General features: G+C 33.7%; 1 protein-coding gene across 4 annotated transcripts in view; it reads left to right on the top strand.

The window, feature by feature from the left end:
- Positions 1–12926, top strand: part of ADAM2 (ADAM metallopeptidase domain 2) — a 133724-nt gene that overhangs the window by 68081 nt on the left and 52717 nt on the right. For all 4 annotated transcript variants that reach the window (XR_002804447.2, XR_011433254.1, XM_005606295.4 and 1 more), the window contains exons 11-14: positions 3620–3756; positions 9718–9898; positions 11604–11696; positions 11811–12006. Coding sequence is in view for 2 of the 4 variants with exons in the window: in XM_005606295.4 (XP_005606352.1) it covers positions 3620–3756; positions 9718–9898; positions 11604–11696; positions 11811–12006 (607 nt within the window). In the remaining 2 variants the exon portion in view is untranslated. The remainder of the gene's footprint in view (positions 1–3619; positions 3757–9717; positions 9899–11603; positions 11697–11810; positions 12007–12926) is intronic.

The raw sequence follows: 12926 nt of genomic DNA, 5'->3' as shown, positions 1-12926 counted from the left end.
CACTCTAGGGTCGTGAAGCTATTGTTTTATATTTTCTCATACAAGCTTGTTTTTACCTTTTGGTGATAGATCTATAATCCACATTAAAATAATGTGTTTGATGTGAGTTGGGGGCCAGTATTTTTTTGGTCACATTAGGTAGGCAATTGCTTCATGACACTCATTTAACAGGTTATTTTTCTTTCACAGAATTACTGTGGTGCCTTTGTTGTATAAATCAAGTCATCACATTTCTAGAGCTTTCTGGGCTCTTTTATGATCATTGGTCTGCTTGTTTGTCCTTTCACCAACACCACATTGTCTTAATCATAGCTTTATACTAAATCATCAAAAATGTTAGTGTAAACCCTACTACTACTTCTTCAGACTGATTTCGATATTCAGTTAGCAGACATGTGATATCTGGTTGTATCTGCTCCTGTCTGAAATGTCCATGGAGACATTTGGTCCATGCCAAAAGGTCCAAGGTCCTGTCCAAAAGCATTTGACACAGACCAAGTATACTCACCAATATTTTGGACAGGACCAAATGGCAAGGACCTTTTGGCCTGGACAACATGTCTGATGGACAAAATGTCTTATGGACCTTTTGGACAGGACCAAATATCAGGGACCTTTGGGTGTAGACCAAATGTCTTGTGGACATTTTCAACAGGATCAAATGTCCTGCAAGGAGGCATTCGAAGTTCTCTGCATTTCTGTTTTAAAGTCAGCTTGTCAACTTCAACAAAATCTGGTTGGATTTTGATTGTTTTTTTTTTTGAGGAAGATTAGCCCTGAGCTAACATCTGCCACCAATCCTCCTCATTTTGCTGAGGAAGACTGGCCCTGAACTAACATCTGTGCCCATATTCTTCTACCCTACATGTGAGACACGTACCACAGCATGGCTTGCCAAGTGATGCCATGTCTGCACCCGGGCCCCCAATTGGCGAACCCTGGGCCGCCGAAGCGGAATGTGTGCACTTAACCGCTGCGCCACTGGGCCGTCCCAGATTTTGATTGGTTTTGAGTTGAACTTTTAGGTCAATTTGGGGGAGATTGACATCTTAACAATACTGAGTCCTCCTATCCATGAAATGGATAAACATGTCTCGTAATAGTCATACAATGTAAGCAGTGAAAAGAACCACTACTGTTACATTCAACATTGATGAACCTCAGAAACTATATGTCGAGCAAAAGAAGCCAAAAATAAAACAGTATTTACTTCATGATGCCATCTTTATGAAGCTAAAGTGTAGGTAGAGGTAAACCAGATTGTTAAAAGTCAGAACAGAAGTTGCGTTTTGTGGAGAGGTAATGCCTGTAAACCTGCTCACGAGAACTTCCTGAGTTATGGAAATATTCTGTATCTCACATCACGTGGTGGCTATGCAGGTATGTGTCACAAACACCCACTTTGCAAATATGTGTGTATATATGTATATGCACATATAATGTGTATAAATAAATTATGTATATGAATGTATATATTTGTAAATATTCTGTATTTACATATATGTATATAAAACTGCAACAAGTCACTTAAGATTTATGCACTCCACATTAAATTATTTAAAAGGCATGAAACCGTCACATGAAACAAAATGCTATTAATAACTTCAAATGGGCAATAATCAAAATAGATAAAAATGTTTTAATTTCAATTATTAAAAATAAAAATTATCAGATTGCTTGCTCTTTGTTAGTTTCAAGCTCATATATAATACCACATAAATTTTAACCCTAAAGAGTAAGAAAAAGAACAGAATATGTCTCCAAAGGAAAATTGATGCGTGACTATTAACATAAAGCAGCAAAATAGATTTTTGAATTTGAACTGATTCATTATTTAGGATGAAACAAAATTTTCCTAGCTTTACATAATAAACCTGAACTCATATGTACCTAACCAAATACCTATAAAATACACAAAGCAAACACTAAAATCTACTGGCAGGAATAATCATACTTGGATAATTAATTTATTAGACCAAAAACTTAGAAAACGTGAGCAGTATTAAACAAACTTTATCTAAATGGCATATGTAGAATCTTGATTCTTAAAATTAGAGACTGGAAGTTTTTACAAAGCATGCATGGCAGGCACATTTTTAGAAAGTAATCCTGTGTTGCACAACAAAGGAAGTCTCAATCAATACTTACTACTTGGCTGCAAATTTCTCAGTCTAGTGATTGGCAAATAAGAAAGCTTTAAAAATGTCAGTTGCTGTTATTATTATTTGGCAGCTGTTGTCCCAAGCAGGTATTATTAGCCAAGTAAACTTGTCTGCTTAGTTGTAATTTTTTTCCCTATATATATATATAAAAATCCAGTGCTGAATTTTAATTATTTCATTACTTTATTTTCGAAACAGAAGTAGTTGTAGCAACATCCTGTAGGAAATTCTTATACTCCAGTCCATACCTTTTTCAAGTTTTTCATACTTTACATACATTATGGACTAAATTGTGTCCCCCTAAAATTCATGTATTGAATCCCTAAGCCCCAATGTGACTATATTTGGAGACTAAGCCTTTAAGGAGGTAATCAACATTGAAGGAGTTTGCAAGAGTGGGCTCCTAATCAGATAGGACTGATGTTCTTATAAAAAGAGGAAGAGAACCAGAGATGTGTTATCTCTGTGCACGCACAGAGGAAAGCCCGTGTGAGGACACAGAGAGAAGGGAGCCTTCCACAAGCCAGGAAGAGGGTCCTGCTGACACCTTGATCTTGGACCTCTAATTTCCAGAACTGTGAGAAAATAATTTTTTGTTATTTAAGCCAATACAGTTTGTGGTATTTTGCAATGGCAGCCCGGTCCGGCTAATAAAAGTCCAATGTGAGATTGTCACAAGAAGAATGTAAAGAAATGTCATCTTGGGCCGGCCTCCTGGCCAAGTGGTTAAGTTTACCTGCTCTGCTTTGGTAGCCCAGGGTTTTGCGGGTTTGGATCCTGGGCGCGGACATGGCACCGCTCATCAGGCTACCCTGAGGCAGCGTCACACCTGCCACAACTAGAAGGACCCACAACTAGAATATACAACTATGTACTGGGGGCTTTGAGGAGAAGAAGAAGAAAAATGATAAAGGCATTTTAGTTTTGAAAATACATTTTAAACAACTGTGGAAAGTCAGCATTTTTATCATCAGTCATTATTACTATAATGTAAATTAATTCAATGGGTTAATTTATGATTTTTTAAAAATGTATAAAACATTCATATGAAATATCATCTCCAAATAATTAAATTACAAGTGAACACAACCTGTTAATGATTTGACACTGTATATGTACATGTGTGTGTCTTTAAAGATTTTATTTTATGAGTCCAAATATAATTATAACTATTGTTATATATAACTAACAATTTACTGGGGCAATTTTTTTCTTGGCCTGATGCCACCAAATGAACCATACATTTATGTTTTGGTAAAATTTCAGATTTCACTTTTCTTGTTTTTCTTATATTCTAATGGTACTTGTAACGTATTAGGCTGATATGGATGGCACTTCTGTGGTTAACGTGTTAGATGCCTCTATTCCATTTTATCATGTGACTATTTTTTATAACTATGTTATTCTCCAGGTAAATGAATTCTCTTCTAAAATGTACTATTATGGTTTTTTTCTAGCACCCCAGAGCCATAAGTTTGGAATCACTTGCAGTTATTATAGCTCAGCTACTGAGCCTCAGTATGGGGATAGCCTATGATGATATTAACAAATGCCAGTGCTCAGGAACTGTTTGCATAATGAACCCAGAAGCAATGTAAGATGCTTTACTTTTATATGCTTTACATATATAGTTTATATGAAAAATAACTGGTGTATTTAGTTTAAGAAAGTCTAGGCTGTTAAAATAATTACTAAGGGTCAAATATAAGCTGTGACCAATGACCTCTAGATGAAAATACATGTTCCAATGCCCATGCTGCATATTGATCTCAATATCTCTTGTAATCTATTGTCACACTTGCCTCCTCATATGTGATCTAACTCTGCATTTATCATTATGCTTACTTGCATGACTTTATTATTTAATGAATGATTTGATAAACCAAATACAGGCTTGTGATCACTATTTAAGAATAATTTATTGGTATGGCCTTGTCTGCATGCTTTCCTTCGTTCTGCCTTGCCCTGAAGTCTTGGCATCTATTGACTTCAAAGATGGTGTTATTTAGCCTTTTCTTTGTCACTAGAGAAGGGCTTTTGCACTATCCTTATTATGCCTCAAAGATCTAGTGACTTTGTTTGCTATTATTATCATTATTCTTAAAATAGACCATGAGATTTTATAGAATTAGGGCCAAATAGTCAGGGGATTAAGGGAAACCATCATCCAGTCAGTGACTGGAGCCAGCCTCTTATCTTTCTGATGGGCAATATTTGAAGACGTTTTCTGCTTCTCAGATTTCTTAGAAAATCAAGCCCCATTGTCTACAGCGGCAAACTTGATAACATTTCACTCTCTCCATTCCTTCACTCCTGCTTCTACAATCATTTCCTAAAAATACTTGCACTCAATTTTTATCTCAGGCTCTGATTTGAGAGGAACCCATATAAAAATAGTTATCCCAGAAGTGGTTGTAGAAAACAAACTTTTATGAAATGATTGTGAAACTGGATCAATAGATGATCTGACGGCAACGAGGATTACTTTGACTGGAGATGATGTTCAGAGAGGGTACTGGAACAGGTCCAGGCTGTGATGCAAGGTGCTTTATTCTTTGGTATTTATGACCATTAAGATACAATAAAACTAAAGATATTCCTGGTAGATCCTGGTAGAATCACTGAGAAGTATCAATAGGAAATTTGTGGTGCAGACCCCTAGCGTTCTCTTACAGCTCCTGGTGGGTGACTGGAACCTTGTAGAGTTGAACATGCATCCAGGAAATAGTAAGTAAGTGACTATGTTACCTAAGTTAAATATTTTCATCTTAATTTGGGTATTTTCAGGTCTACAAAATTGTAAGATCAAGTGAGCATATTAATCTATCTGATGACTAAATGGTGTATCTGGGAGGAAGCTCAAGATGGTCCAGAGAGCATAAGTAAATAACATGAACAGAGCTCCCAGATCCCTATGTCACCTACATCTGTTACATATCTCTCAATATTTTTCAATCACTTCACACCAACAGCCCAATGGGAGTTCCCTAAAACTGGCTGCTAGAGGAAGAAAAACCTGTTTTGTTTAAAGAAAAGTTTCTCTCAATATGTTAACTGGAATATAAAAAAATTTACTGTTCCATAATATTCTCCAATTAGATTTTAAGACCTTAAGACAACTGGGAAATGGTAAATGTCCCAGTGAGCATATTTACAAACAATACACTTAGTTTTCCATCTTGTTTGAGAGAAGTACCAGAGATTGGGATCAACATAGCCTGAACAGTGGCAAATGACTTGGGTATTTGATCAAGGATCTAGGTGCTGTAAGATTGGACATTTAGGGACAAGGAATTGTGAGAAAGAGGATGTGAGTTGATTTAGAGTAGGCACAAAGTACGTGGATCTTTATATATTAAGTTCAAGTCTCACCAGTGAGTATTTACTTCACAAGAAGCATTCAGTGACCTGGTCAACATATTGAAATCCATGAATGTCAACCAGCTTCTTCCCTAAGCTATCCATTAGTCATCCCCTTCACAGGAGCAACCTTCAACCACTTTATTGGAATACCAGCTTCCTGGCTGTCTAAGGACAGTTCCATTAAATAGTCTGTACACTTCTTTGCGGTCTCAGCAGACTGGAACCACTATTACCTTCTGAATAAAACATACTTATATTGACTTTTCCTCATTCTCTCTTTCTCCATCACTGTTCCCTTAACCCTGCTTCCGTGGGTTACATCCCAAATGAATTTCCCGTAAACAAGTTTATGCTTTGCTTTTTGTTTGTTTTTCTAGTTAATCTAAATAAAGACGGTTAACATTTTATATAGTTCATATTAATAATGTTGAGCACTGCTTATTAAATTTTTATTTACCTTTGATTACATTACAATGTTTTTTTGCAAGTTTAAAACAATTTTTACAAGTTTTTTACAATGATGATATTACATTGCTTATGATTCTGATTGTAATGATGATAATGGTTATAATGGTAAAGAAAAGATAGGAAGGATGAAAAGATCTTAACTGTTAATAGCTCTTTGGACCCTCTACCTCCTAAATATTGTCAAGGTATTCTCTGTTCAATTTTGAAATAGGTTATTTTGTTGGGATTCCTGAATTATTCTCATCATGGTCTGGTTAGAATCTTTCAAAATGCAATATTTCCTCAATCTTTTTCTTTGGAGAAATTATTAAGTGTAAATAGATTTGTCTTGGTTGTTTTTTCTAATTATATCTGTTTATATGACTGTGAAATTTCCAATTGTTTGTGGCAAGCATGTAGAAATTTTCTTGATTATTTTGTATTGAATTTATATCCTACAGCTTTGCTAAGTTAATTCTGGCACTTTTACTTTAGCTTTATTAGAATTTTACACGTGTACAATCATATATTATACACACAGTTTTACATTTTCCTTTTAAGTCTTTATATATTTTTTAAATTTCTATCTTTTTGTCTTATTGCAGTGGTTAGGACTTCCAACACAATGTAAAATGAAAGTGGAATATGTGGCTTTTTTGCTGTGCTTCTGATTTAATGGCAAAATCTTTCCTCCTTCACTGTTAAGTCTGTTAGGTGGAAATTTTTCATACAGGCTTTGAATCAGATTGAGGAAGTTCTTCTTTATTCCTTGTTTGCCAAAGTTTTCATCATAGATATATTTCATCACACATTGAGATGATCATGTAATTTTTTTCTGCTTTATTCTGTCGGTATGTTGAAATACATTTTATTGATTTTCTGTTGTTTAAATAACGTTATTTTCTTGGAATGAACCACATTTGGCATGATGCATTATCCTTTTAATGTATTTATCCTGTTTGTCGCTGGATTTTTTTTTCTAACATTTGCTTCCTTATTTATGAGGGACATTGGTGTTTAGTTGTTTTATCTTTTAATTCCTTTGACTGATTTCATTGTCAGGGTAATTTGGGCCTCATGAAATTTTCTAAAAGTGATTTAGGAAAATTGATATTAATTCTTCCTAAATTATTTGATAAAATTCACCAGCAAAGCCATCTGGACTTAGACTTCTCTTTCAAGGAAGGAGTTTAGTAATTAATTTTTAAGATATGAGGCTACTTAGATTTTTATTATTTTTGTTTTTCTAATATTTTCATTGAAATTGCTTAATTTGTCATAAGGTTTTTTGTATTCTTCATTTATTTTTCTTTAAAAGTCACTAGAATTTATGGTGATATGATCTTTTTTTATCTCTGATACAGATAATTTGTGTTTCTCTTTTTCTTTCTTAATCACTCTAACTTGGATTTCATCAAACTATTTGATTTTTTCAAAGACTATATTTTCATTTTATTGACTCCTGCCCATCACTTGTCTACCTTATTTTTTCTTTATTTATGTATAGCTTAGGGTAAATTTGTTCTTGTTATTCTCCGTAGATTTTTTATGTGAAAGCTCAAATAATTGATTTTAAACCTTCTTTCTTTTTGTTTAAGAATTTTGAAGCTATACATTTACTTGTAACCAACATTTCAATTACTTACCACAAAATTTGATATTTTATATTTCTTTTTCATTTAGTTGAAATATTTTCAAACTTTGTGTTTCCTTCTTTGTCTAGTGGATTATTTTAGAAACATGTCAGTTATTTTTGAACATTTGTGGATACTCTAAATGTCGTTTTGTTATTGATTTCTGATTTAATTTTGGTTGTCATCCAAAAATATATATTTAGATGTACATCTTTTGAAGTTTATTGAGACATTTAACAAAAGTGTTTATTTTTATCTCTTTTCCATTTTTCCTTGATTCCCTTTATGCTGTAGAAGTTAAAAGTATGTATTGAGTGTTATTTTTCTGTTTTTGGTTAGTAATTGAGATCCCTCTGATAATTTCTTCAAAGTTATATTTGAAGACAGGTTTTATTCATTTCATTTCTGAGTGTTATTTCTTCTAAAAAATGCAAAATATTGGACACATGTTTACTTTATGGATTGAGGAAAAGATGCTCCATTCTATTATTCTCTATCTCATTGTGATGAGAACATTCCATCCTGTTGTCAATGTTTTGCAATTTTTTGGTGGGGAAATGAACGTCTGATTAAAACAGTAATGTCCTGATTGAGATCAATTATCTGACTGATTAGGCCAATTATCTGACCTTTCTACATGTCCACTCCTAACTTTACAAAAGGCTAAGAAATGTAGGCATCATACAATGAAGCCATGTATTAACTGAACATAAGAGGCTCTATTATCATAAGGAAGATGATGGGAGAATATGGAAGAATAGAGAATGGAAACATCCATCAAATCTGTGCAGAGATTCAAAATGCAAATAAATTCTCCAACTGGACATAATTATGGTTGATGTTTTCTTTCTAATGACAACATTAGTTTTTTTTTTACCAGAAAGCCTTTTTTACCCTGTAAGCAAGTTAACACGTAGTAAACATATCTTGCATTGCCTGGTTCTTGGTAATATTAAAGTTCTATTGCTTTTTCTCCTTTTGGTTTCTGGTATTTAGGTAGAAATCATCTGAATTATTGGCAAAGTAGTAATAAATCCATTATTTGTGGTTACTATAACAAATGAGTATGTTCAAGGAGGATGTGACCATGAAAAGAAAAATACCAAAATTGGTAGTTTGTTCAAAAATCTCTAATTTGTTCGAGGTCCTCATGTGAATAACACTTTCCTGTAGTAATCTAAATGACTAGGTTTTGAGTCTATTGCCTTAAAATTCACTAAGTCCATGTTATGTATATCTAATTACTAATTATATACATTCACGATTATATTTTTTACATGTTAATACTATTCAGAATAGTAGAAATTATAATGAAACAGCAACTAAAGAATCTACTATTTAAAACACATGGTTTCAACCATACACTCATTCATTTTTTAAAAATAATCATTATGCTCTTAACTTTGTGTTAGTGAACAAAACAATTGGAATGTTTTTTCTCCTGGAGCTAAAAATTAGTAGGACAAGATAATCAATAAATAATTAAATAAATAATATTCCAGTTGTGGATAAATATTTTGAAGAAAAATAGGTGTCACATAGGGAATAAAGAGAGGTAAAAGGGTGGCATCTTAGATTTGTGCTTAGAAATGTTATCTCTTTGTAAACACTGAGTAAAGAATTGGATATTGGACTCTAGAATTTAGATAAGTTTATATTAGAGAAATAAATATTTGAGTTGTCAAGTACAGGCGTTATTTAAAATACAGAACTGGATGAGATTGCCTATGAATAAATATAAAGAAGGGAAAAGCCCAATCTCTTTTGTTAATACAACGGTATTATAATATTTAGAAGTCATGAAAGGAAAAGGAAGCCACAAATGAAATAGAGATGGAGCACTTTGTGAGGTCAGATCTTCAAGAGAAAGCAGTGTCACTAATAAGTGTAATATAAAAACCAATAAAATTTATTGATTAGTTATTTCTACTAAAAATATTTAGCATAAATTCTTGCTCAATTGACTTCCCATGCACACAAAATAAAAGTTTGACGCTAACAAAATTGAGCATTTTGTATGTTGTGGAATGCTATTAAATAACTTTATTCTGAGGCTAGGTAGTTTATGGAAGCAATGCTTACAAAAAAATTGAAGTTTGATGCATTTTTAGTCATTTCAGTGGTGTGAAGAACTTTAGCAACTGCAGCATGGAAGATTTTGCACGTTTTATTTCAAAGCCAAAGTCCCAATGTCTTCAAAATCAGCCACGTTTAGATCCATCATACAAAGATGCAGAGTGTGGTAATCAACAAGTGGAACAAGGAGAACAATGTGACTGTGGGAGTGAAGAGGTTGGTACTAATTTGGAAGAATATATGCCAGAATGACATAAAAATTATTAATTTTTGTAGTGTTACATTGCCATTTTCCCTAATTTGTCAAACTCACTTTTCTACAAAGAAGGCACTAGGGATTATAATAAACTAATGAGTGCACTTATATATTGGCATATGGACTCAGTGGTTTATAGATTATCTATATGGTGATTCTCAAGGTCATTAATCCCATAGCTGAGTTGACCTAGGTTTACACTTACCCTGAGTATATTCTTCCCTAGGATTTCTTCTTAACCTAAGATCCTCTGCCATTCAGAAAGACAGAAATAAAGCTTTTACAATTGAACAAGAAAACATAGGAGACACATTTGTGGCTTTGAATATTTTAAACCATGTCAATCTTTAAGTCAAAAAAATTTGAGCTATACATAAGCAATAAAAGCCAGTTTTTCTAACCCACAGAAATCTTAGTCAGATAAAGCTGCTAGATTGGAGGGAGGTGAAAGGGTAGAGATAAAGGGAATAAAATGAAGAAGACAGAGACTGTGAGACTAAGAGTGAGTGTTATGGACCTGACAGAATCAAGAAGACATGAATGGAGTTCAGTGTTCCCTACTGCAACAGTCAAGGTCATTCACGTGTACCCTCTCCAACATGAAAAGTGTGTTTTCAGATACTTAGTTGGGTGATGTGCTTTTTCAGGAATTATTCCCCAGTAGCTACTTGTTTTTGCTTGTTTGGATCCAAACGAAAACACCTTGAAAGTTTCTAATAAAAATTGAGAGTAGTGTGTCTTAGCTCTGTTAAATGTCATCTAATTGAGTCCCATGCCCCTGTGATATAACTTCACCTCTGGAATCCCCCATAGTTAGCAATAGCAGTGACATTGATTTGGCAGAATAGTCCTGTAAAATAATGCAAATTTACTGTGCCCTAGTATCATGCTATAACTCATTCAGACTACTGAAATCCATGATTTACTTTTGTGTAACTCACTGAAATTTTTTTGCCCAACTAACCATATTTCAAATCCCTGGAAATTTAAAAATGTGAATGTGTGTGTGTGTGAATACACTGTCTCTCTAGCCCTCTCCTTACTTATTTGTTGCTTTTATTAAGCTTAATAATAGAATTTTTAAAAGCAGAATCACTGGGCATAGATAGATGAATTATAGCATTGAACTATACATAATAAGATACAGAGGAATGTTATAAAGGTGATCATTTCCGTCACGTTCAGAAATACTATTTTCTAGCTCTTCATCTTTGAAGAATTAGAAGTAAACCAAACTTTGAATATCCCATAAAAGTTACAGACATTAAAATTGAATAGATTCATAAAGGTTGATTAAGAACTAGTCACTATAATGAAATTGTTAAAATCATAACTTCTGTTTATTTCATATCTTGTATTTAGCTATCTCTTTGTCTACAAGAGCCAGAGATCTTCTTGGTATCTTGGCTTTGGCGCACTCCAGGGCTTTGAAAATCCTACTACCAATAGAGTCAAACCTACTCTAGGGACATAGCAAATACACAGTCTCACACGTAGTAGGTAACCAATCAGTGTGTGTTAAATGAGTGAATAAGTGGCTTTTTTCTCTGTTTGCACACATGTAAGTTAAGCATCTATTTGTATATTATATAATATGTTTACATCATTAAAATACCTATCCAATGTAAATAAAAGATACTTTAGAGCATTTGATTTTCTTTTCAGGAATGTGCTAGTGATGCATGCTGCGAAGCTGGTACATGTAGACTATCAGCTGATTCAGAGTGTGCTGAAGGAGAATGCTGTGATGCATGTAAGGTAAGGGCCTCTTCAAAATTTCCATATTACCTATGTAAGCAAAGTTATCATTCTTTATAATATTTATATGTTCACATTCTGCTTTATTCAGTATCATTTGCTTGCTCCCATCAGTTTAAGGCGAAAGGAGAAGAGTGTAGGGCTACCTTTGATGAATGTGATCTCCCTGAATATTGCAATGGATCATCTGCATCATGTCAAGATAACTTTTATGTTCAGGATGGGCGCTCATGTTCAGAGAATCAATGGTTTTGTCTGGAAGGAAAATGTAGGAGTGGGTTAAAACAATGTGAGGATACATTTGGTGAAGGTATTTATTATAATTTGATTTTCCATATATGTGTTTTTCTGGAAACTGAAAAGAAATAGATGTTGATATATAATTGTGATTTTTTAAATAAATGTGACTTCTAGTTTAAATATTTTAAAGGATTATAGAAAGAGAAGAGGAATACTATAAGGAACAAAATCATGCAAGTTGTCTGGGTTTAAAATTCAGAATTATTTCCACAAAATAATAAAGAGAAACATTCAAAGTCTATGGGATCTGCATTCAGGACAGAAAAAGGAAGACTGAAAACCATCTACCCTCCCTCCCTCACCCCATCTCTATGGTTTTCTTAGTAATTATAGAATAAATACTTATGGCTATGGACATTAAAAGGGTCATAAATATAAGATGGCATATGAATACAATTTAAACCAAACATACAGACACCCACAGACAAATGCACATGTTCATACTGGGGAACTTCAAGGATGACTCATGAAAAACCCAAAGAGAAGTCAGGGAAATCCAGGACCTATGAAATCATTTAAAAATGGTATGAACTAAGGTTGAAAACAAAAAGGAAAGCCATGGTACAAAATATACATAGAATCATTTGCTGAAGAAAATGGAAACAGCAGCAATGGCAACAGTATTTCATGTCCATATCAGAAGAATCAAGAGCAATTGACAGAGGAAATATTTAGAATATTCATAGAAATAGCCAGGTGGGTCAATTCTATCTCAAGTGGAATAGGTAGCAATGCCAACTCTAATGTCTGTGTAAAAGGGAGTTGTAAAGTGATTATCAACTCCCAAAATGAACATTCAATCAGAATGACTATTGGTTTGAAGAAAGGCCACATAAAGACACAAGGAAAGAAACTTATAAAATGGGAAAGTGCTCTCCCGAGGAAATGGGTGATTTGGAACCACAGTGAGGAAATTTTGAAGAGAGAAAG

Source organism: Equus caballus, chromosome 27 (genome assembly GCF_041296265.1).
Source record: "Equus caballus isolate H_3958 breed thoroughbred chromosome 27, TB-T2T, whole genome shotgun sequence".
Classification (NCBI taxonomy): domain Eukaryota; kingdom Metazoa; phylum Chordata; class Mammalia; order Perissodactyla; family Equidae; genus Equus; species Equus caballus.
Note: the sequence above shows the minus strand (reverse complement) of the source record. Positions and strands in the feature narration are given on the sequence as shown.